Source organism: Suncus etruscus, chromosome 16 (genome assembly GCF_024139225.1).
Source record: "Suncus etruscus isolate mSunEtr1 chromosome 16, mSunEtr1.pri.cur, whole genome shotgun sequence".
In the NCBI taxonomy this organism is placed as follows: Eukaryota; Metazoa; Chordata; class Mammalia; order Eulipotyphla; family Soricidae; genus Suncus; species Suncus etruscus.
The window spans coordinates 52,053,722-52,080,477 of record NC_064863.1 but is presented as its reverse complement, the minus strand read 5'-3'; the positions used below and the strand labels follow the sequence as shown (position 1 = coordinate 52,080,477).

At 31.4% G+C, this 26,756-nt stretch overlaps 1 protein-coding gene across 1 annotated transcript in view; it reads right to left on the bottom strand.

Moving 5' to 3' along the window:
- ADGRL3 (adhesion G protein-coupled receptor L3) overlaps nucleotides 1–26,756 on the bottom strand; it is a 558,496-nt gene that overhangs the window by 8,917 nt on the left and 522,823 nt on the right. Inside the window, exon 23 of the mRNA XM_049790056.1 lies at nucleotides 18,611–18,707. Within this exon, the coding sequence (XP_049646013.1) occupies nucleotides 18,611–18,707 (97 nt within the window). The remainder of the gene's footprint in view (nucleotides 1–18,610; nucleotides 18,708–26,756) is intronic.

Here is a 26,756-nt window from a genome sequence, read left to right as displayed (position 1 = left end):
TATTAGTACATAATAGTGAGAATACTAATTAAGTGAATTTACAAATATGAAAATATTAATATATTTTTTAAATATTTCAAATTAAACATCAACTTTATAATAGACAACAGTATATGTAATTCCATTTTCCAAGTGGTTCTTTTGGGTTTTGTCATATCATCACAGTAAAGTTAAATTCTTTCATCTCTTTGTGAACAGATGTACTAAATTTCTCACATACTAGAACTATTAGCTGTAACCTCTCATCCTTTAAACTCATTTTCTAGAAAGAAAAATTAGAGAAAATTTTATTAAGTATAATTAAGCTATGTAGGAATGTATGGGCAGAATGTGTATTTGTGTTCAACAAAAAAAAGCTGAGAAAAGAAATAAACAAATTAAATGAACGTAGTCAGAAGCACAAGTATGTTCTTTGAAAAAATACATATTTGTAGTTAAAACTTAATTTATAGACAGGAGACAAAGTTTGCAAATAAACTTACAAATGTTTGCAGCCAAATAAAAGCCTACTATTCAAATTATAGAATTTCCATAATTCAGTGACAATTGTAAAAATAACAATGAACCCCTAAAACTATACAACTATAGAAAATGAACACAGCTAAGAACAGGCATTGCATGGTACTGGAAAAAAGGCAGCAAACAGTTATGTAAAGATACACTATAAGCTATTCAGAAAATACAGATTAAGACTACAGTGAGATATTCCCCTACTACTAAAAGAACAATAGTAATAATTTTAAATGCTGGGAAGGATGCAGAGCAACTAGATCACTAATAGTTTATAGGTGGGGTATCATGGAGAACAACAATACTAGTAAACAGTACTAACTATTTCTGATACAACTGACACCCCGATTACTATGCCACCCAGCAATTATATGTTGGACACTGATCCCTGAATATTAGAGATCTATATTTATATAGAAAATATACACATGAAAGTTCATGGTAGTATAGCATGGGGAACTTCAATTGGAGAATGATTAAAAAAATTCTGCATTCCAGTTCCATTATGAAATACTTCCAAGCAATAAAAACATACAATTAATTCTTCATGTGGCAACGTGGATATTTCTCTAGAATTATATAAAATAAAAATTTTAATTCAATAGGTTCTATCTTTTATGATTATATACATATAAAGTTATATATAATCATATGGTATAAACTGATCATGACCTACAAAGTCATACAGCATATTGTATATGTGCTCCTACAATGATATACAAAAAATGATTCATGCTTAAGAATAAAGAAGAAATTAGGTTGGAATGAAATAAGCATATATGGAAGATTAAATATTTTGTTTTTATCATTTATGAAATAACAAAAAGATTGTTGAAATTCAAATGATACAACCAGAATTGCCTCCTTGACAAACAAATCTCCCAGTACTATGGTATTATCAGTGTTAGTGAATGTGCTTTGGATACATAGCTATAGCACTCTCCCAAAGGGCAGGCACAATTGAGGCTATTGGTACAGTTTATCGCATAACTTCATGCACACTATTTGCACTAAGTTGTATCACTTTGAAGTTCAGTTAGTTTGAGAAATGGAAATCTTGTAGTTTAAGTAAAAGCTCTGTAACAGGAAGTAAGGAATAGAATATGTAGTTTGATGACTGCTTTGTAAAGATGACTGTTTTGTAAAGAGTATAAAATTATAGATATGTTCTATGGGTTTGATAGCTTGAAAGAGTGTATGATATATCTGAGTAACCAAAAATTACCCTCACTTATTCAACCAATGCTAAAAAGTCAATCCTTTTTCAAGCTTTTCATAGAACCTTGAAAAAGGATTTGATCTTACTTCAAAAGATCATTCTATCTCTATCACAAACAAGTAGAGTTTTCCTTTAAGAAATTATCACGTGGTATCTGCAGCCTCCATTCACATCTAGGCATTTCAATGATTCTTTTGAAAAATAACACTGACTGTGCTGAAAGGACCAACTTGTTGCCAAAGCTGAGATCTTTTACATAAAAGCTTGCACAGATATCCAGTTTTTCTTTTATGTGCAAAAATACTTTTTGTCTTTTCTGAATAGCTACACTGTAATTCACTTATCTTTGTAGAACTCTGTTCTGGCTTGCTTGGAACTGTTTTCCCAATTTTCTCAGGTCATTTGGTTTCTGAACCTTTTATGAAGGTTTCTATCTATCTCTTCCTCTTTCTCCAACTAACTTCTCATCTGCAAATTTCCTTTCTGATAGCTATGAAATTGCTAAAGTCTTCCAAGATCTGTGTTTGCAGACCATCTGTCATGTTTTTTCAGCTGAAAAGTCAAACTTTACTGATTAGCCTGTCTGAGGCTACAAATAAATTGATGTTAGAGTGGAAAATAAAATTGCATCACATACCTTCCACATATGTAATATTGTAACTATCTTCCAGGCACAACCCCTTCCCCCCCCCCCAAAAAAAAAAAAACAGGGAACATGTAGGATACCAAACTCACCACACTTATCTCTGCCTAGTATACAGAACATTTCAGGGTGAGGAGGTGTAAAGAATACCTAAGTGATAAATTGGGGGATAGAATAATTCTTTGCATTTAATAAATATTTGCATAGTGGAAAAAATGGAAAATTTATATATAAGATTTATTTTATCTTGAAAACATGAAACTGAGACTGGGGACATATTTCAAAGGGCTGGAATGCATGACTGGGTGTGCAGAAGAAGACCTGGATAATTCATATGACTGACTTCATGATTTCCCTTGCAGAACTGGAAGCTGAGTAGCTAGAAAGGCTGCAGCAATGCTCTTAGCACTGCAACCTCTCTTGCTCACCTCTCTTTTCCTCTATCTGAAATAGAATCCATTTGATCGAGTATGAGTGATTTTATAAATAGAATAATGGTTCCAAACTGCCTTGATTCCTCAACTTACTTCCTTATATCAAAATTTAAAAATTGGCACCAGAGCGATAGCACAGTGAGTAGGGCAATTGCCTAGCATGCAGCTTACCCAGATTTGATCCTTGACATCCCAGGGACTGCCAGGGGTAATTTCTGAGGGCAAAGTGAGGGGTAGCCTCTATTTCGACCATGTGTGACTCAACAACCAAAACAAATTAAAAAAAAATACAACACTCATAGAATCATTGGGAAATACAAAATGCTACCCAATTACAGACTGAAAGAATCAATGAGTATAAATGCACCACCTTTCAAGACTCAAAGAGTTTAAACAGCTTCAAGCAAGTCATATTTGTTCTTGGGAACTGAGATTACAAGTGCTTAACTTGGTTTTATTTCCATTACCATATGGGTTCCCAAGCATTTCCAGGGTGGCCCAAGAGGCCCTGAGCACTGAAAGATAACCTGTGACTAGTCCCATCGACAGTGAGTTAAACCACAGGATTGGCCTGGTTGTAGAGTGTTCCCGGGAGTATCTTCTCAACTCTGCTTGGTATGTGTTCCTTCTGAAAACATACTGTTGCTGTTTCTTAATTAGAACATTAATTATTTAATAATGTATTGAAAAGGAATTATCATTGAATTTCAATGTAAGTGAATTAGAAAATGAAGCTCTCAACAGAATGTCAACCATGAACAGTATTTCTGATGAAAGCATGATAAAGCAAACAGGATTTTTTTAAATGAAAAAAGAAAGATTTTAATGAAAAACTTATTTTTTCAATAATTACTGAATAACCAGTCCTTAAATATGGTTAAGAAAAGATGAAGTATACACTTAGAATTTATTTTATTATTTTGTATATGAAAATTAAGGATGAGTGAATTTTGAAAGAAATAATGAGTACACATTAAAATGTTAAGTTTTATTACAAGCTATTATATTTCTTTCTTTATGAAGATAAAAGAGGTATTTTGACATTGGAATACCCTGAATGACAGCACTGTCTGGATATTTCACTGGGATACACGTAATTGAGGACTGAATCTACGGCAGATCAGCATGCTTTGAAATTGTGAAGTAAAGAACAGATGTGAAAAAAATGACAGTTGGATTCCACTTGAATCTGTCTTATATCATTCAGAAATATAATTCAAACGACATTTCTTCTTGACAAGCAGGTTCACAAAAGTATACTGGAAAGCTCTTAAAATAACTTGAATTGTCACACTATTCTGCTGCTTACATATTTAAAAAATTACTTACATTCCTATTTGATAAGATTGGATGGATAAAGTTTTATAATTCAAGACCTAGTGATTTAATAAGAACACATTAAATCTGTGTTTAATACAGCCGTTATTTAATAGTCACATACAAATATGCCTCCATTTTTAAACATTTACTAAGTAAAACAATTGATAGTAAATGTTGCTTACATCCACCCTCTGTTTGAAAACAGCTTTAATTGGGTGGTTCTTTTCTCCTTAATATACACATCCATCATTGCATTTCTAGTCTCTTTTTCTGATCTGATATATTTGTATTTTATGTAGTTAAACTAGTATAAATAGAAACAAGACTCAGGGTACGGTGTTTGCCTTGCACGCATAGCAACCACAATTTGATCTCTAGGACCATCATTGGTTCTCTGAATACTGCAAGTGTCATGCTAGAACTCAGTCAAGACACACCATGAACACTCTCCAAATAAAATATAATTGAAAGCAGATATGTTTCTTTCTTTAGTGATTGAAATATCATATAAAGGAGTCAGGAGACAATAGGCCGATTAGGTGATATGAGTAGCTTCATGTATGTTTAAACCCCGGTATAATGTGGGGGTCTCTAAAATCACTAGTGGTGGTCTCTAGCACCAAAAGGCCTGTACAGCAAGGTATCCTTAAGAGCTAGCATTAAATGGCTGCCTGAATGGCTGAATAGCACTGTGAATGACCCAGATCCCTGAGTTCCACTTAACAGCCCCTAGACCATCCCTAATAATATAAATAAAAAACTAGAAAACAATGAATCAGTATATTTCATGTATACCAATATCACTTAAGTAATTGCAATATCATCTAAAAAAAAGTTCTAATCCAGACTGTAGAACTGGATAACATTTTAACTTATTGAGTTTAACATTCAGTAGTTTTTCTAAAATATTTAAATTAGAATTCTCAGATTTAGTCCTTTCCCTTATGCAAAAAAAAACAAACAAACAGAGAAATTGTGTTAGCAGCCTTCATATGCTGTTATTTAGAATGTTTACCTAGTTTACTTTCATATTCCTGTATCAATTTATGAAACATAAACAAAAAGTAAAATACAGGAGTTTTTCTGAATAATGAAATTGATTTAGTAGACAATACTTATTTTTAAGTACCTTGTTTTTTTTTTTTTTCTTTTCTAGGAAAAAATGGTGGTCAATTATCAATTATCAATCTATAGCAGGACAATGTAAACATGGTTTGGCTCAATAAAACCTTATTTTAAAAAAATTCAATAAAACCATGTCTAAATTGTTTATAATAAACAAAATTCATATGTTCTTAAAAAGTATGTTAAATAAATGTAAATAGTCAAGAAATCACAATTGTTCCATTACATTTTATAATTAATTTTTAATCTTTATTCAAACAATAAATGAGAAGTGTCAAATAAAAAATACTTTATTGAAAGTCAGAAGCTTTTTCATCACTTTCCTAAAGTCATAAATTGAAGCGCTGACATCTTGATTTATCACATTGCACACTTTTAATAGCCAACAAGTTCACTATTAAGTTTAAATCAACCTGCCTATTAAATTTCTTTCAAACAGCTTAGAGATACTTCAGCTTCTTTTAATAACTAATTCATTCACACAGAATCTATTAATACAAATTTCAATGACATGTTTTCTCCAGAGTACAGATTGAGTTATTGTTAGTTTTATAAAAGTGAAATATTCTGGATACAAAGGTGTTGCCTCTATTTTAATATAAAGTTGTTCAGAGCTTTAAAATTGAGAATCCTAAAAATTGCATGTTTTATTCTATTATTTTGTATTAATTTGTTTTATACATGTCTTCTTAATCACACACGAGTTTTCTATAAGTACTTCAAAGTCAATTTACTGAGTCATGTAATATACATATTTTCAATTTATTATATAGTGTTAAATGCTGTCAAATGTGTTTCTACCAACTCAAATGTACAAGATCAGTGTATACGTTAAAAATTACTTACTAGGACAGTATTAGAATTTTGAACAAGATATGATTGAACAAGATATGTTATCTTTATTACTCATAATCTGAATTTTTTGTTTGTTTTTGGGTCATACCCAGCAGCGCTCAGAAATTTCTCCTGGCAGGTATGGATGCCAGGATTCGAACCACCGTCCTTCTGCATGCAAGGCAAATGCCTTACCTCCCTGCTATCACTCCGGACCCCAGCATAATCTGAATTTTTTTGAATACCATCAAATGAGCCACGCTACTTCATAGTCCATGAACTCTTAAATTTTAGTTACTGATTGTTTTTAACATTTGATAAGTTTTATATATTTATTATAGACATAACCAGGCACTAAAATTTTCCTTGCTCATGTGTTGCTTATATTTTTAAATATCTTATGCTATACTTAAGAAGCTATACGTTTTGATAATTTGTGATTTCAAAATATATAAAGTAATTGTTTGAAAAAATACTCAATGAATTTATACTTCTGAGTAATAAATCATTAAAGTCACCACAAAAAAGTGCTCTGAAAATATGCACTTCTGTGTGCTTTAACTTGGATGTTTTCAGCACATAGCCATGTAGTCAAAATAAAAGAGATGAAGCTTAAAACTATAATTTCACGATACTGCTCATATAGTAATTACATGGGAGTAATTCCTGAATGCAGAGCCAGGAGTAAGTTATAGGCATTGCCAAAATAAAAACAAATTTAAAAAAATGAGCAAACAAGAATCCTAAGAGTTCAGTAAAGTTCAAACCAAAAACATGTCTAAGAATAGGTAAAACAGCAATAAATCACAGTTCTTTTGAGCTATTTAAAGGCAGTCAGCAAAATAATAATGCATTTTTATAAATCACATAACAAGTAACGCTCAATTTTTCCTAAATTAGATTACCTCTTTATAATATCTTAATGGCAGATGATTAAAGTGACCTTTATTTGTAAGTCATACAGGGATCTTAAATTTTACTAAATAAAGCAAACATCAGAATAAATGGGGGCGAGACAACTATTGAACAATTCTATTTACCAATTGTAAAGTAAGACTATATTTTATTAAAATTATATCTCCTGTATTGTTACTTTCTAATAAACTGCAAATTGCATGACCTCACATGATAAATTTTGAATTCAAAATATGGAATCTACACTTGAAAAAAATATGCCTGGTAAAAGTAAATATAAATTGTAATAGGGGATTATAAATAATGAGATTCCTGATAATGTTCTCTAGAGAAAGCTTACTTTGTTATATAATATTAGCTCTCTTCTATTTAGGTTTTCAATTTGATTTTATAAAGCACATATGTTTCTACTTTTCCATATCAAGATTAGCAGTCTTTCTTAATATGTGTAATTCTTTCAAATCTTTCCTAAGTCACTGATATTTTGAATATTTTTAAGTATGTATTAGGTAATTTATGTAACTTTTTGAGGCAACAACCCTGTTTCCTTATTAAAAACTATGAATTGAACCTATCATGAAAATTTTGGAATAACCTATTACATAGGGACTTTTAAATGGTATGTACACTATATGTTTCATCTATGGGGCCTTCATATGCTGTTCAAAAGAATTTACTTTAAAAGATACCACACAATTGTTGATAATAAAAAGTACTTATTTTTAACAAGTCACCTTTGATTCTTACATTGAGTCCCCTTCCATGTTTAATTTTTTGTGTATTTTAATCAAGTTTTATTCATTTTCAAAATAAAATAATAAACTGTAAGACAATTACCAACTGGCTTTGCTCACTTGTAGAATAAAGATACAAAGCAAAACTACTGGTAGAAAACAACAAAACTACTTCCTAAACAACTAGAGCAGGGGTCTCAAACTCGTGGCCTGCGGGCCATTTGTGGCCCTCCTTACAACATTTTGTGGCCCACGGCTGGACTTCAAATATCACAGAATTCGCCATTATTCGCTTACCGAATAATCGCAATAAAAATAGCATTAGTAAGGGAAAAAATCGCATTAAACATTTGCATACCCCGAGCAAATGTTTAATGCGATTTTTTGCGATTTTTTTCTTACTAATGCGATTTTTTATTGCGAATATCGGTAAGCCAATAATTGCAAATACTTTGCGCCTAGCGCAGACGTCATTCCCGCTGCTCCTGCCCGCTGTCCTTTTTTTTTTTTTTTTTTTTTTTTTTGTGAAATCCCTTGTGAGGCCCTGCCTCACCCCGACTTTGCCTCCTGCGGCCCCCAGGAAAATTGAGTTTGAGACCCCTGAACTAGAGGGAAATGGGGACTGGGAGGATTAACAGAGTGGTCGGTGTGAGTTTTTCTTTTATTTTTTAGGTGTGTGTGAGATCAAACTGTAACTTAAGAGAAGGTTATGCTCACTCCTACTTAAATACATATTAAATTAAGCTTTCTTCCTAAATCTACCTAGAGCATTATATGGAAAAGCAATATAATATACAGAGAAAAACATCAACTCTAAATAGTATTATGATCATAGGCTGGGGTACACAGTGTGGGACATGGGGTGCATTCTGGGAACATTAGTGGAGGACGGTCGACACTACTAGTGGGATTGGCTTTAATACACTGTGTGTCTGAAGCCAACTGTAAATAACTTTGTAAATTTTAATAAATATTAAAATATTATTTTGCAACCAAATATATATTTTTGGACAATAATATGTAGTATTTTAGTAACTTATATTTATAATTTTACAAATTGTATTAGTAATTGGCTAATCTATCCTTGCATATATTTTTAGTATTTAAGGCCTCCGCCAATCAATATCTTCAATTCACACTGAAGTATTGTATTTAGAATAAAATTAGGTGAAAGAAAATATTGTAAGAAAAGTGAAGTATTAATAGTATGCTATTTAAAATATGCCATTTAATCTTTTAAAAATGCAAAATATTAAAAACTGCTTTCCCCTTAATTTTCTTCAAACATCATGAAAAATTTATAACAAGAAAATCAATTTTATTTTCATAAGTAAGTTTTATAAGACAAAATTTATTTAGAACTTAGAGTTTACTTTTACTTGCCATATAAACTTGGATAAATGATCAGAAACTTAGTGTCTCTGTGAATATAAAGATTTTAAGTAATGAATAGTAAGCAGTGTAGATAATATATCCTATACACATTCAAATAAAAATCTCAAATTGATCAAGAACTCGGTTATATTTTATTCAAATGGAGAAAGGATTATAAGACTTATTTTAATTGCAGCTTTATATTGTGACATAAAACATTTTTTGTTTTAATTTATATCTTTATCAACATATGTGACGCAACACATATATATCAGAACTAAACTAAAATGTTTTATAACATTATATTAAGAATCGTTGGGGTATTTCCTGGTAGCTTTTTGTTTTATAATAAAGAGCTAAGAAAGAGTTCTTAGATTATGTTTGGCAATAAAATTAATCATAAAAATAAAAAAACCTGCTTAAAAATTTCTTTGTAAAAGAATGTATGACATCTATTATAATGACGATAAAACAATAATAAAAAATTTTATCTTTTACTATTGCATAACTGACTCTAAGAGGCTGGTTGCTTTGAAGGATCATATCAAAGATGAAAATTAAATATAAGCCAGACTCACTGTGTAAGCATTTTTTTTAACTTTGCCTTTTTTCATTTTCCATCCACTTTGTAGCAATAACTTTTCTCCCCATTGACAATAAGCCAATACTAACATAGCTAATTTTCTGTGTTAAATTCATTTTGAAAATTTTTCGATGTCCTTTAGTTAGTATTCAGAATATTAATTGCATTGCTTAATTATCTATACAGCATATCACATAAATAAGTGATTATATTTTCTATTGAAATTTTTCATAAATTATCTGAAAACAAAAGATCTTAATTTATTGTCATTAAAAATCACATTTGTATTGATTGTGTTTACAAAATAATACAGAAAACACTTTTGGCTTATTAAAATCCTATACCTAAAATGGTCAAAAAAAAGCTTAATGTATACATAATGATAAATTTAAAAGTTTCTGTCTGACACAGAGTACTTATTATTTGCAATTATATAATTAAAAGTTTTATACATAACAAAAGCAATTTATTTTTAGGGCAACTTTAATGTGTTTTCTGTGCACGTACAATTAGGTACATCATTAACTTACTTTTCAAATTTTACAAATAGATGTCAGACTGTATTAAACTCAGGTTAACATGCACAACTAGTAATTTAAAAATCCTTCAGAATAAAAAGTTTGGGGATAAATGGCATATTTTATGCAGATAAGTCAATGCTACTTAGTGGCATTACAGAAACTCAGTGAACGACTCTAAATGCTTCATCTCAATAGAGATAGTCCATAAAAATATTAATTGTAGCTAAATGACAGGTATTTCTCATTGGCATATTTCTTAAAAATAGGAAAAGCAAAAAGAATATTCTCAATAGAATATTAACAGGGTGGCAGGCAATTTATTGTGAAGTTTTTCTGCCTCAGTGATCACTCACCAGGGGAAGACAACACAGGTGTTGAGATGAATTTAAAATGATAATGAGTCACAGATCTTTGCTACACTGCATAGCTGGTTATTTAGCAGGACTCACTGAATCAAACAACTGTTCTAAGCTACTGAAGGATCGGTCCTCGAATAAAAGAGAAGACAGCATTTGCTTACGTTATTATCTAAATTTGGAAGAAAAAAATAGTTCACCTCTATTCCTTCAATGCTAACTAAAATAGGGTTACAAATCAAAAATGGAAGCAGCCAAGAGGCAGTTGTAATTTGCATTTAAGTTCTCATTTAGAAGAAGCAATTTTGTTTTATTAGTTCATTACTTTTTGTTGATCTCAAGGGTGGCAGTATCTTAAGTAAATGATCATTTCAGGTATTTGGCATTCAGGTAACTATCTTATTTTTCACATCTATTACTTACAAAATCAAAGGTAAGGAAACCTTTTGTAGTGGATAACAAAGTTTTCTATTTGATTAGTTGAGAGCAATGGTAAGGACCAGTTTTTATTCATTAGATAATATGAGGGGTCGGAGAGATAGCACAGCGGCTTTTGCCTTGCAAGCAGCCAACCCAGGACCTAAGGTGGTTGGTTCGAATTCCAGTGTCCCATATGGTCCCCTGTACCTGCCAGGAGCTATTTCTGAGCATATAGCCAGAGGTAACTCCTAAACACCGCCGGGTGAGGGCCCAAAATACCAAAAAAAAAAAAAAAAAAAAGAAATAAAAAAGAAAGAAAGAAAGAAAGAAAGAAAGAAATAAAGAAAGAAAGAAAGAAAGAAAGAAAGAAATAAAGAAATAAAGAAAGAGAGAGAGAGAGAGAGAGAGAGAGAGAGAGAGAGAGAGAAGAAAGAAAGAAAGAAAGAAAGAAAGAAAGAAAGAAAGAAAGAAAGAAAGAAAGAAAGAAAAGAAAGAAAGAAAGAAAGAAAGAAAGAAAGAAAGAAAGAAAGAAAGAAAGAAAGAAAGAAAGAAAATATGTGTGAACTTCAGAATATACCACTACTACTAAATATGTTTTAAGCACTTTTATAGGCAATTGATATAAATCACCTTGCTTAGTACTCTTAAGGGCCCTCTAAAATGGTTGCTATCATATCACTTTTTGTTTAGGGGAACCACACCTGGTGGTATTCAAGGGTTACTCCTAGCTCTGCACTCAGAATTGCTCCTGGCAGACCCTTAGATTCCAGGAATGGAACCCGGGTCCATACAGGGTCGGCCACTTGCAAGGCAAACACCCTTCCTCTGTGCCCAGCCTCCCCAGCCCCACTATCCTATCTCTATCATAGACACTGAGATATTAAGAAATTTACCAAAGAGGCCAGAGAGAGCACAGTGGTAGGGCATTTGCCTTGTACATGGCGATCCAGGATGGATCTTGATTCAATACCCGGAGTCCCATATAGTTCCTGAGCCAGGAGTGATTTCTGAGCACATAGCCAGAAGTAAATCCTGAGTGTCATCAGGTGTGGTCCAAAAAATTAAAAAAATATATTTTTTAAAAAGTTTACCAAAAACACTAGATTTAAATAAACTCCATTCTTAAATAGAAGTCAACTTTTTGCAAATGTGTTTCATTTTACCTTTATCCTCCTTTATCCTCTATACTACAGTGTTTTCCCCAAAATAAAACATCTTCCAAAAATAAGACCTATTTACAGGTTTCCTTCTGGGTGAAATATAGGCATCCCCTGAAAATAAGGCCCCACCAGCCTCTGTCTCAGAATGAAAATTAATTTATTATAAACTGCTTCTTTTCTTAGATGATGATGCATTGAAAATATAACAAATAGAAGTGGGAGGGACATTGAACACTAAAAAATTAAATGATGAACAGCCAATGGGTCAAAGAGGAAATAGAAGAAGAAATGAAAAAGATTCTTAGAAACAAATGATATAAAAACTGAGCTACCAAACATATGAGAAGCAGGGTTTGCAGAAAAAAATTAATAGTACAGGAGTTTCATTAGTAAGCAAGAAAGGACTCACCTAACTAGCTTTAATTGCATGCCTTAATCACGAATAAAGGGCCAAAAAGAGAAGCACAAGTAAGCAGAAAGAAGGAAACAATGAAACTTTAGAATGAAGCCAACTTAAAAAAAAATAGAACAAAATATCAATGACTTCAAGAACTGGTTCCTATTTAAAAAAAAAATAAGGGAACAATCAACAAGTCTCACAAAGAAAGAAAGAGAACCCTGTTAAATTAAATCAGAAATGAAAGAAGAGAATTTCCAACAAATAGCACAGACATTTAAATAATCACCAGGAATTACTTTGAAAATCTTTATGCCATGAAGAGAAGAACCTAGAAGTAATGAATGGATTTTAAGATTCTTATAGTATCCCATTGTGGAAACAATAGGAAACTGAGAGCCTGAAAAAGCCTATCACTGAAATGAAAAGAATAATTAAAATGTCTCCCCAACCTCAAGAAAGTTCTTCCAAATTTTTAAAGATGAGCTAATTCCAATCCTTTTCAGGATCACTGAGAAAATTAAAGAAATAGAAATCTTCCCAGTGTCTATGATGTAAACATTGACTTGGTACCAAATAGAGACAGAAATACAATAAATAAATAAATAAATAAATAAATAAATAAATAAATAAATAAATAAATAAATAAAAATAAATAAATAGGAAAACTAAAACCATATCTCTGGTGAATAAAAATATAAAGATCCTCAGCACAATATTAACAAACTGACATCAAAATTATATCATAAGATAGCACAACAGGACCAACTGTTTTCTCCTGGATTTGCAATAGTTTTACTATATGCAAGTTAATCAGAGTACTTGATATATATAATGAAATATAATATATATAAAATAATATTATATAAAATATATCATATAATATATAATGAAAAAATCCTCTGATGATATCATTTGGTAAAGAGAAAGCATTTAATAAGATCCAACATACATTCATAATAAAATAATTACACAAATGAGACTAGAAGGTAATTTTCTAACAGACACTAAGTTTGTTTACCACAAGACCACAGCAAACATTTACTCAATAAGAGAAAAACTGAAATCCTTTTAAAAAATCAAGCACAAGACAAGATTGCCCACTCTCAATACTACTACTCAATATAATATTGGACATCCCTGCCTGAGCAATTAAACACGAAAGAAATATGAAGGGCATCAAGATAGGAAAAGAAGTCAGACTATCACTATTTGCAGATGACTTGATACTACTAATACTACATTGAGAAAACCTGAAATACTACAAAAAAAATATTTCAGAAAGAAACATCTTGTTTAGTAAATTGACAGGTTACAAAATTAATACACAAAACCCTAATCTTTTCTATCTGGACATAATGAATTACATGAAAGTAAAAATTAAAAAAGAATCTCAAATGTTTTTCAGAAAACCAAGTACCTAAGAATCAGCTTAACAAAATGTTGAAAGACTTATACAAAGAACACTATAAAACATTACCAAAGAAATAAAAGAATAAAAATGAAAACATACTTCCATGTTTTTGCATTGAAAGAATTAAAATCCACAAAATGTCAGTCTTGCCCAGTGCACTATACAGATTCAATGCAGTAACTCTAATAGCCATGGCATTTTAAAAATACATAGATAAAACACTATTGGATTTTATACAGATAGCCAAAGGAATCTTAGGGGAAAAAATGATGAGAGACTTTTTCTCAACTTCAAAGTGTATAATTAGTGTGGTATTGGAATAAGCAAAGACACCTAGATCAATTAAATATAACTGAGAGTTCTAAGACAATTCCTTAGATATCTGTAGATTTAATCTTTGATAAAGGAGGAAAAATATAAAGAGAAGAAATCTTCAGTAAATAATGGTGGAAAACTGATTTGTTACATGCAAAACGTGAATCCAGACCACTTTCTTACACCATGCATAAATGTCAAATAAAAGTAGATCATAGAATTCAATATCATACCTGAATATATAAGATGTTTTGAGTAAAACATCGGCAGAATACTTCATGATATTGAAATTAGAGGTAAACATTAATTCAATGATATTGACCAAGTAAACTGGAGCAAAAATAAACAAATGGCATTACATCAAACCTAGGAACTTCTGTATTGCAAAAGAATCAGTGACCTAAACAAAAAGATACCAATCAGGAGAAAGTAATTGCCCACTATTCATCTCATAATCTAATATATAAAAACACAGGTAGAACCTTATATGAAAAATAATAGATCGTGAAAAAAATCTAAAGAGCTGAATAGAAACTTTCTCAAAGAAGACAAATAGTCAAAGCATGAAAAAAAATCTTCAGCATAGTTTATAATAAGGGAAATACAAATCAAAACAAGATATCATCTCATGCTGGAGAGATTGGCACACGTTACAAAAACAAAAATACAGTGTTGGTGTGGGAAAAATGTGGGAGCTTCCTCTGCTAGTGGGTATGTAGACTGGTCCAGTCTTTTTTGATAAACATTAACAATATTAAATAAATGAAGAATTGAACATTCAATATGACCCAGCAAGCCCACTTCTTGGAATTTAACCCAAGAGCCCAAAAACTCTATTAAGAAAATATCTTCACACTCCTTACATTGATTGCACCACTAATACCAAAAGCCCAAGCCTGGAAACAACCCAAGAATCAAGAATAAAGATAAAGACACTATCATACATATTCACGATGGAATATTACTTGACGTAAGAAAGGATGGCATCATGCAATTTACTGCTAATGATGTATCTGGAGAGTATCATGCTGAGTGAAGTTAGTCGAAAGAAAAGGGACAGACACAAAATGATCTTTCTCATATGCAGGATATTAAGAAACAGAGTAAGAAAATAACAAATTCCCAAAGGAATCTTAAGAAAAACAATTTAAAAAACAGAAACAGAGAATGGGCCTTCAATAAGATGCTTACCAAAAAGAAGGGAATGAGGGGGCTGAATAGGAGAGGAACACTGGAGCAATGATGAAGTCTGGTGGAAAGTGTGATCCTGGACTCTGCTATGAATGAAACTCTATCTTCAACCATAATACATAAAACAAAGCAATTAAAAATATGAAGGAACCCTTTCCAAAAATTAGATTAAAATATATACCATAGAGAATGTCACAATTATTTAAAATAAGTACAACAGAGTGTGTCAAGACTTATTTATATGACAAAGAAACAAACAACTAAAGATGGCACTAATTTTTAGACTACTTTTTTTTCAGTTGTCAAAGTTTTAAACCAAAGACAAAAAAAAAATGATGGGAATATCCTATGCTTAATTCAGAAAGAGAAATGGGAGTTTAAATTTAAAAATAAATTGCTAGCTGTAAGAAACTAGAATGAATGGGAAATTAGAATATATGAAGATGTACAGATGTAGGACCTAAGGTTTTTAATAATAGCAAATATAATCTATTGAATAAACAGTGGTGAATAGTTATGTGGTTGAGGTGACTAGAGCGTTTCTCTGAAAGGGTGAATCTTGGTGCCACCTACCTAAATATGATACACACGCCTGAATGCAGGGAAGATAGGGCCCTGGGAAATAAGACAAGATTAAAGAAGGAAGTTAAAGATTATCTTCTGAGATATAAAGAAATAAAATGTTAATGTAATCCACTCTGCTAAGATATTTTAAAAATGAGAAGAGAATAAAATAAGAAGTTTTGGGTTTATCAGAGTAGGAACTTAATATAGAAAATGAAGAAGATTATTTTGATGTCTGTCAAGTAAAGTCATTGAATGAAAGACAAAATGTAACTTCTTGAACTAAGGAATTTCTGAATGGCCACTCTTCAAATTCGAAATTCAATTTATCCATCCCCAATGTCATCATAAATTATCTTATTGGTTATTGCAATATTTTTGTACCTTTTATTGATAAATTTATTTTTTAAGTTTACTTTTAAGTATTTTAATATATTTCATCATTAAGTAGCAGTTTTACTTAAATTCATTTTAAATTTATGTGGTCATCCAATAGTCAACATATTACAAATTTTTAAAATCTTTGAGAATACAATTTAAAGTCTATACATGGTATAACTGACCTTACAGCTCTGTCAAAAACCAAAAGAAAAAAATATTCATAAAAAATACTGGGGCTGGGTCAATATCACAGGTGTAGGGCATTTGTCCTGCACTTGGCTGACCCGCTACAGATCATGGTTCGAATTTCTGCATCCCATATGGTCCCCTAAGCCTGCCAGGACTGATTTCGAAGCTCAGAGAGAAGAGTAACCCCAAAGAGCTGCCATGTGTGGCCCCAAAACAAACAAAAATATTTCTACTAATGTTAGTATCTATATCAATTCAGATATTAATGTTAGGTAAAACAGTCATTTTACCTATTTTATCCATGTTCAAGGTACACAAATAACAGTAAATCATTCAGATATTTCTAACAATTTAATTGTTAGTAGTAATAATTATATGTGACTAGTAATAATCCCATTAAAATATGTATTTCTAGGAATGTGATATATTTTTCTATGCATGATGTTATTTAAAATAAATAAAATTTATCATTATAAAAACCAAATGTTTACAAATTTTTGCAAATTTTAAGTATATATAAGTAATTTGTTGTAAGTTATAAGTAATTTGTGTTCTATTCTTTGAAAAAGGCCTAAAGTTTAGATGATTCATTTATCAAACAATTGCCACTAAAATTTAAGCAAAACCTAAAAAGGGACACACATACTTGAGTATGTATACATCAATACAAAGCTTTAAAATAAAAAGATGCTAATAAGTTACCGGAGGACATCACTTACTTTAATTAATTCTTCTATATTTTGAGAACATTTACAACTGCTTTTGTTACTAAATCTAAGCTGTCTATAGACTTAGTAGCATCACTACTTAATGCTTACCAGTTACTCGCCAAAATAGCATATGAAAATTAATTAATATTATTTAGTACAATATATCAAATTCAACTTGTAGAAGTTGAAAATTCTAGTAACTCTAGTTCAAACTTCTTTTATATAGATATAATTCACTTGAATATGAATAACAACAACCTACAATACTCTCTTATTCATATAGTACAATTGCTAAAGAATTTTGTTTCTGTACAGCATTTATTATAACAAAAAGTTCGTAGAAAAGTTTAAAACAAACTAACTCAAACTTTGGAATAAGGAACAAAACAGAATGTTGATCACAAAAACACCAAATATGTCTCTCCTAGGAGTGTGTGATTTGAATATTCTTATTTAAATATCTACTTTGCAGTTAATTTATATTCTAATATTCCCTAGAACTGACTGTAATATCTTCTCACTGTCCAAAGATCACTTCATCTAATTATTCCTACTACAGTCAATTTTATTCTAATCTAAGTGGGCATTGATGAAGTTAAATCAGGGAAGGTGTCTCTGTGTGAGCTAGAAAAAGGGGGGGAAAAACATGAAGAAAATCCACCACAACAATAAGGGAGCTTGGGCTTGATTCTAAAAAGAATCCATTCCAAAGGATGCCTTAGTAACATTTCAACCATAAGCACATGTGCCGAAAGGATCATAATACACATAAAAGATTTCTGGTAGATCTTTAAATATTATCTTTCTGGTTAGTATTAAATGTGTGATTTTTTTAAAGAGTGATTTTCCCCAAACACATACGCTGCTTAAAGTAAGTATTAAACAGTATATTTTCACTTCCATAAAGACTATGAAATTGCTGTCTACCTGGAACAATATGGAATTCTATGATGCTTAGCAGACTATAGAGCTACATAATTGCCCATTTTCTTTGCTTTCTACAAGGCCTGACAGCACACGAGTTTATAGCAGTGAGTGATGACTACAAAGAGACATTTCTCAGTTTCTAATTTCATTTTAGAAAAGACTTCTTGAAAATTCAGGATTGAAAAAAATAAAACTTATGAATAATGGAATACATGCTGCTATACTCAACCAGATTATATATCCTATCACATAGATATATATGTGATTATTCTAGATATATCTGATATAGACAGATCCAGAAATTGCAAATAGGCATTTAATAACTTCTTAAAGAAACTACAAAAGTAATAATATGAAAAATCACTTCTGATTACCTCTGTTGAGTGATGCTGAACTGTTTATATCTCCAGTAATGAAGGAAGACTCTGACTGCTTTCTGACGGTGTCATTCCACATTCTACGAATTCGACTCTGTGTGAAGGAGAAAGAAGAAAATGAACCCACTTCATAATGAATGTTTACAAAAGTGATTATTTGTTTCTTTCTGCCATAGTTAAGTAAAACTTTTCTTTTGTAATCTGGATGTATGACTTCTATGTGCTTGTAACACAGTAACTTGAGATTATTAGAAACTAAATTAATGACAAGAACTGGTCTCATTAAGTGCATTCCTAAATGCCTAAACTAAAAATAATATCTATAAAAAATAAATGAGTATAACATATTACAACAATTTAAGTGTTTTGAAGATACATATTTTGTGCGCTAGACAACCAGAATTTTATTATTTTAGTTTCTACAGTAAAACAAATTATACTTATCTAGGCTTAATGGGAATGGGATATTTTAATATGCAACAAATTGTCACTTTTATTAACAAAAGATTTATTTTACAAATTTGGAATTTTACAAGAAAGAGCTGGGTAACAAAAAAAACGACATTATTAAAATGCTACAGAACAACATTTTTCTAAAAGCTTGGAAGTTTTTAGTTTGAGAAAAATATAAGTTTTAGAGGTTTCATATTATCCTAGATTTTCTTTCTTTTGAAGTACATAAAGGAATACAGAAACCCTTACTCAGTGCTTTACAGAGAAAACTGAAAACATTACATAGAACAAAAAAGTCTTATTTGTAAAATTTTAATATTTTCAAATTAAATTTTATGAGGTTTGCATAATTCAAGAAAATAGTGTGTCATTTTCCCAATTGGGTGTTTTTCTGCTTTATTTTGTTTTTCATTTTATTGATTTTGAGATTGAAAAGGCATAACAATATTGTAAGAAGGAAACAAAGATTTTCCAAAGATAAGAACTAAAATCAAGTTCACAAAAGGTTATGTTAAAAATTTATTTGAATTCTTAATTAGATAGCCACCTAATCTTAAATTATAAAATTGAATGTCAAAAACAAACCAAGGACAATGGGAAAAGCAAATACAAATATGTTTTCAATATTTTGTCTTTCATGGAGCTACTAGACTATTACAGATAAATAAAAGTATAAAAAGAATAAATAATATATTAACATTTCCACAAAGATCTATATATGCAATTATATATACTAAAAACTATGAATAATATAAATCATCAAGGTAGGACAAGTGAAGTTATTATATAACTTTTAAAACTTTTAAAAGAAACACAAATGTCTTTTTTTTTTTTTTTTGGTTTTTGGTTTTTGGGCCACACCCGGTAACGCTCAGGGGTTACTCCTGGCTATGTGCTCAGAAGTTGCTCCTGGCTTGGGGGACCATATGGGACACCGGGGGATCGAACCACGGTCCGTCCAAGGCTAGCGCAGGCAAGGCGCTTACCTTTACCTTACCTTTAGCGCCACCGCCCGGCCCCATTAAAAGAAACACAAATGTCTTAAGGAAGAAGGTAAATTACTTGTAGCTAAATATTTCTACCTATTATGTACTTAAATAATATTTGTACTTAAATAATAGGTAACAATGTTTCAGTGAAAACAAGTATCATATATGTACAAAATCTGTTGATAAAAATAGGACATATGTTAGTTCAGAGGTAAGGAAAAAGACTTTTAGCATTATGAGGTACTCCGAATATTCTCACATTTGAACTGAAGGTAATTCATGTTCAAATAATTTTATTTTGTGTACTTCTGGTAATACATGTTCTACAACATAGTTTTTAAAAAATAATGAACAAAATGAAGGGAGATGTCTTTCTCCAGGAGTTCTAAAACACTAAGTATATGACATTGTAGGTGAGAAAGACTAGAATAAAAGTCACTACCCAGGGACAGTTATATGAGCTCTGCCATTATTTTATCCTCCATTAGTCTTCCCTAGCAGGGTGAGACATATTTGCTGTCTTGTTCTCCTTTGATATAGCATGTATGATCCTGCAATGGGGTAAGTACATGGTATAACTATTTTCTGCCGAGAGAGCTCTTCCTACAGAAACAGAGATATAAAATCATTCATATTTTTATATTTTCCTTATTTATTTTTTCTCAAGAGGCCAATCCAGAACCTAAGGTGATTGGTTCGAATCCCGGTGTCCCATGTGGTCCCCGTGTCTGCCAGGAGCTATTTCTGAGCAGACAGCCAGGAGTAACCCCTGAGCACCACCGGGTGTGGCCCAAAAAACCAAAAAAAAAAAAAAAGAGAATGGATTTGCAATATTGTTACTGAAGGGGTATCCCATCATATCACTTTAACTCCTTTCAGCACCCAGTTCTTGTCCAGAGCATCAGTCCTTACTATTATTGTAATAATTTTCTCTTCTCTGCCCTAACTGAATTCCACCTTTTTTGTGGCAAGCTTCCTACCATGGACTAGTCCTCCTTGTCCTTATTTCTATTGTCTTTGGGTATCATTCTATATTTATTCCTCTCTTAACTCATATGGATCAGCATAATACTCTCCATTTATGTATTGTTTTTGGTTTTTGTTTGTTTGTTTGTTTTTTAGGTCACACCCGACAGGGCTCAGGGGTTCCTTCTGGCTCTATGCTCAGAAATCGCTCCTGGCAGGCTCGAGGAACCATATGGGATGGCGGGATTCAAACCGCCGACCTTCTGAATGCGAGGCAAACACCTTACCTCCATGCTATCTCTCCGGCCTCTCTCCATTTATGTATAAGTAAATTTTATTAATTCATTTTTATAAGATCTGCCTAATATTCCACTGACTAGATGTACCTTAGTATCTTTGTTCTTGGACAGTGGGGTTGGCAATTGTGAATAGTATTTCAACAAAGACAGGAATATTGATGCCTTTTCTGCATTGTATTTTGGAGGCCCTAGAGTATTTTCTCACGAAAAGAATTACTGGCTTATATGGGAATTCAATTTCTAGGTTTTTGACTATTGACCTAATTGTTTTCCAAAAAGGATTGGAGTAGTTCAAATTCCCACCAGCAGTGATCAGGAGTCCCTTTCTCGCTACATTAACACCAGGACTTGTTGTTCATATTTTTATTGATGTGTGTCAGTCTCTGTGGTGCCAAATGCATCTTTTGGTTTAGATTTGCATCTCCCTGGTAATTAATGATGTGAAGCATTTTTTTTCATGTGACTTTGTCCAGCTATATTTCTTCTTTTAGAAAATGTTCATCTCTTCAAATTTTTTGATGGAGATAGATTTTTTCTTTTTAACCTCTCTTATTGTCTTATATATGTTATATTTTATCTCCTTACCAGATGGGTATTGGGTTAATAGTTTCTCCCATATTAAGGGAAATTGTTTTCTTATCTTCATTTCCTATAAGATACAGAAGCCTTTTAACTTAATGTAGCCCTTTTTGTTTATCTGTACATCTACATGTTTAGCCAGTGGTGTTTCATTTTGGAAGATATCTTTATCTTCAATGTCATGAAGAGAGCTGCTATGTCTTCCTCTATATACTTTTGTGGTTACAGATATGATATCAAGGTCCTTAATCCATTTTTATTTTAACTTTTGGTATCAGGAAGAGTTCAATTTTTGCACATAGCTGACTAGTTTTACAAACAACCCCGTTGAAGAGACTTTCATTGCTCCACTTAATATTTTTTGTTCCTTAATCAAAAAGTAACTTATCTTACACCTGATGGTCTGTCTCAGGATATTCAAATCTATTCCACCAATCTGAGAGTCTATCTTTATTTCAATATGAGCTTTTAATAACTCTGCTTTGTAGTGCAGTTTGAAGTTGGGAAACATGATTCCTTCCACCTTCTTTCTCCAAGGATTTCTTTAGAAATTGGTAAAGGTTTATTTTTCCATATAAATTTCAGAAGACTTTGACCTGTTTCTTTGAAAAATGTCATGCATAATCCATATAGAAGAAGCAGTATGCTTTGGGGAGTATTGCTATTTTAATTATGTTAATCTTCCCAAACCATTAGAAGAATGTGTTTCCACTTCCTCATGTCCTTTCTTATTTCTTGAAGTGCTGTTTCGTAGTTTTCTTTGCATAGGTGTATAATTCTTTAGTTAATTCCAAGGTGCTTGATTTTGTGAAGCACAATTGTATATGGGGTTGTTTTATAAATATCTTCCTTTTCTTTCATATTTGTATGTAGAAATGCCAAGGACTTTTCTATGTGGATTTTGTAGCCTGACACTTTACTGTTAGAGATATTGTTTCAATATCTTTTCTGTAGAGTCTTTAGGATTTTATTTTTTGGTCACATCCACTAGTGCTCAGGGGTTACTCCTGGCCCTGTGCTCAGAAATCAATCCTGGCAGACACAGGAGACCATATGGGATGTCGAGATTTGAACCACCATCTGTCCTAGATCTGCTGTGTGCAAGGCAAATTCCCTACTGTGTTATCTGTGTGCTATCTGTATGCTGTGTTATCTCTCCGACTCTTAGGATTTTTTTAAGTATAACATAATATTATCCACAAATGGTGAGAGATTGATTTCTTTCCTTACTACCTGGATGTCTCTGTTTCCTTTGTCTTGCTTACTTTCTGTTCCGTGACAAGAATCTCCAGTACTATAATGAATAGATTGGTAGTAGTGGCCAACCTTGTCTTGTGCCAGATCTTAGGGGAGAGGCTTTTAATTTTTCCCAATAAGTATAATTGCTGTGGGCTTGTGATAAATGACATTAATTATAATGAGAATAGTTACTTAACTTCCCATCTTGTTGAGAGTTTTTATCATGACTGGGTACTAGATCTTGTCAAGTGCTTTCACTGCACCAGTTGAGCATTTATGTAGAATTGTATCCCATTCTCCCATTCTTGATTGGCCCTAATAAGTAATTACTGTCTTTTATGACATTATTACTCTAATGTACTTATTGTATCTAGATTGGCATTATTTGTTCAATTATTCATGACTAAGTTCTGTGTAATAATGTCTCTATAACAATTAACTTTATGTTAATTTATGAAACATGCCTAAAACAATGTCTGATACAAATTGCAAATCACACACAAATATAAGACATATATGTGATATAATTTATCCTATCTCTGACTTCACATGTAGATTGACAGACTGATAGAGCTATATTGTCTTCTCTTGTACATGCATAATATATAGAAATATATATAGTACATACATTATATATACTGTATATACCAAAGAGAAACTTTAACAAATAAGTAAAAATGAAAAAGCAAAACACAAAACAAATAAATGATTTTATATTCTAATTTCATGCATTATTTTTCATGTATTTATTCATTGAAATCAGACCAGAACTTCAGAGGTAGATACCTATTTAGTCAATAGAAAACTGAAATATTGAGATTAAAATATACAATGTGAATTACAAATTGTCATAGTTAACATTTAAATCTGATTATCAATATTCTGAACTAGATTAACTATACCATACATCAAATAAGAGTTAAAGAGTAAAAGGTAAAGGATACAATGCTTAAGGCAGAGAGAAACTATGCATATACTATGTAACACAAACCTATAAAGTGAAAACGTTCATGGAATCAACCATGAATATCAGTATATTGGAAAACCTTTAGAATGGATATTAAAATACTGAAATTGTACAAAATATTATAGTACAATTAGTATAGCATTAATATTTTATAATATCTTTGATTATTTTCCCCTCTTTTTAAGAAATGTTTTTAAATGGCCCATCTCTTTCAAAAAAGAAAATAATGACCACTGATACTTCCCAGGTAGCCTAATCTGGAAAGGTACATTTGTGGTATTCTCAGAAAGAATTGGGAAGGGAAGATACCCATTGATACATAAATTACAGCATCAAATGTTACATAAAATGCTACACTCTCTGACAGAAATGGTTCAGCTATGCAACTGAAATAAAATATTTTGAACAAATAAATGCTTTCATGTAAGACTGGACTACTGAACTTAAAACTCTTGGAATTTGTTTTTCACACTATTTTGGGTGAGACCCCTGTGTTTCTACCTCCCACCAGAAAACCCAGAAGACTTTGCCCACATCCATCACCTTCCCTGCAGAAAAATGCCTGGTTAAAGTAAATAATGACTGACAAAAAGTAAATAATGTAATAATTCACATAATTACAAAACATTTTACAATGTTCTAATTTTATTATCATGTAATTATTATAGATTCTGGTAATACAATAAACACCTATGCTCCAAAAGTAAATAATGGCTAATGATACTCCCAGATAGTTTGGGCTGGGCCATTCTCAAAAGGGGATGAGGTGAAGTGGAAATTTCCCTTTCTACATGAACTATAGCAGCCAAATGTCAGTCAGTCCCTACATGCTCTGGCAGAAACAGTTCAACTGCAGGACTTAACCTTATCAAACTTCTAGGCCACCACATTTGTTTCAGCTCTGTATTTCTAGGACCACACAGCTCAGCTAAACAACACTGAAATATTTTATAGTAGTGTCAGCTCTGTAGATTCACAGAAAATCTAATGGGAAAGTTACACAGTAATCTACCAGGCTCAATGAGCCTCAACAGCAACACAGAAGATTCAACTAGCAACAGCATTCCAGAAAATCCTTAGACACTTTCTTTAGTAACATAACAGAGAGACATAACAGTCATTTCATATTGACTGTGTTGATCTAAGTTTTGATGATTCCATCTGTCTTTGTCTTGTGATAATATGAAGTAAATTTATGTTGCATAGAGCCAGACTATGGTGATGGGTAGGAACTCTGGGACACTGATGAAGGAAAAGACACAAGGGTGGTGGAATTGGTGTTTGGACATTTATCATGCCTGATATGACTGGTTTAAGAACAAATTTGTAAATCCTGGTGTTAAAATAAAAAGTAGAAGAAAAAGTGTTCCAGGATTAACTCCTGGAACTGCTCCGGAATCATATAATAGTATCTGGGATTGAAATAAGTTGACTTCATGAACACAAGTGATTTATATCTCCAACTTTATATTGTCCCTCTTTGAAATTCCAGGGATACAGCCAGGGCATATATTAAAGGCAGGCACTTTACTATATTCCTACCTATATTTCTACCAAAAGGTATTATGTGAAGAATTGTAAAGATAACAACATTTTATAAGTAAAGCAGTTTTTGAATATGCAAAGAAATCATAATAAATTATAGAACATTTTGTCTGGTTCAAAGTCATTAGAATTATTAAAAAGATTTTTTAAAAAATGTTCTATTTTCTATTTTTGATGCTTTGTTTATAGGTGTTATTTTTATTACCATGATCTATAACATATACATGATAATAAAATATAGAACATTTTGTCTAGTTCAAAGTCATAGGATTTATTAAACAGAGGTTCTCAGAAAAGCCTCTTAAATTTAACTTATTTTATTGTTCTAATTTGGATGTTGTGTTCATAGGTATTTATTTTACTAACAAGATCTACAATAAGTACATGTAACATATTCTATGAAAATATTACAAAAGTAAATCAAAAAGTTTATAATAATGATGACATGTAACAATTAAATGAATATCAAATTATGAAAAAGAATGCTCAAGTTAATACTTTATAAATATATATGACATACATACACAAATAAATCAGCATTATACTAAACATTCAATGAATAGATGTTTGAGTGATATTACAGAAATTAGTAAGCTTTTATATATGACTAATCTTAGGAAGTAATATTAAGGGAACTAATTAGCATAATTTTTCTTTAATTTTTCTGAAGCCCCAACATTAATACTAAGAAATTTTTATTCTTAGAATAGAATTAAATATATATCTTTCCATTACCTACTTATGATCACTTTATAAGTGAACTTTTAATCTCATCATTTACTTTTATAAATCATCCATTGCCACTTCAAAGTAACAATAAAATTTAAATGCATACACACATACAAATACTATAAATCTGTCTTTAGTCTTCTCCTTTGACTGTATCACCCATTCACTCTCACCCATTAGCCCAGGGAACTTTTTCCATATACATCAATCACTTTCTTGGATGAAATACAACATTGGTGAACGCTGCCAGTACACCTTGAATTTATTATGTAGTTTGAATTATATTTTGGATGAACTTTTGGTGGTTGCACATTTAGAAACACTTTACTGATGACAAATGTTTGTAAACCCACATATTATGTCTCAGGTAATGATCA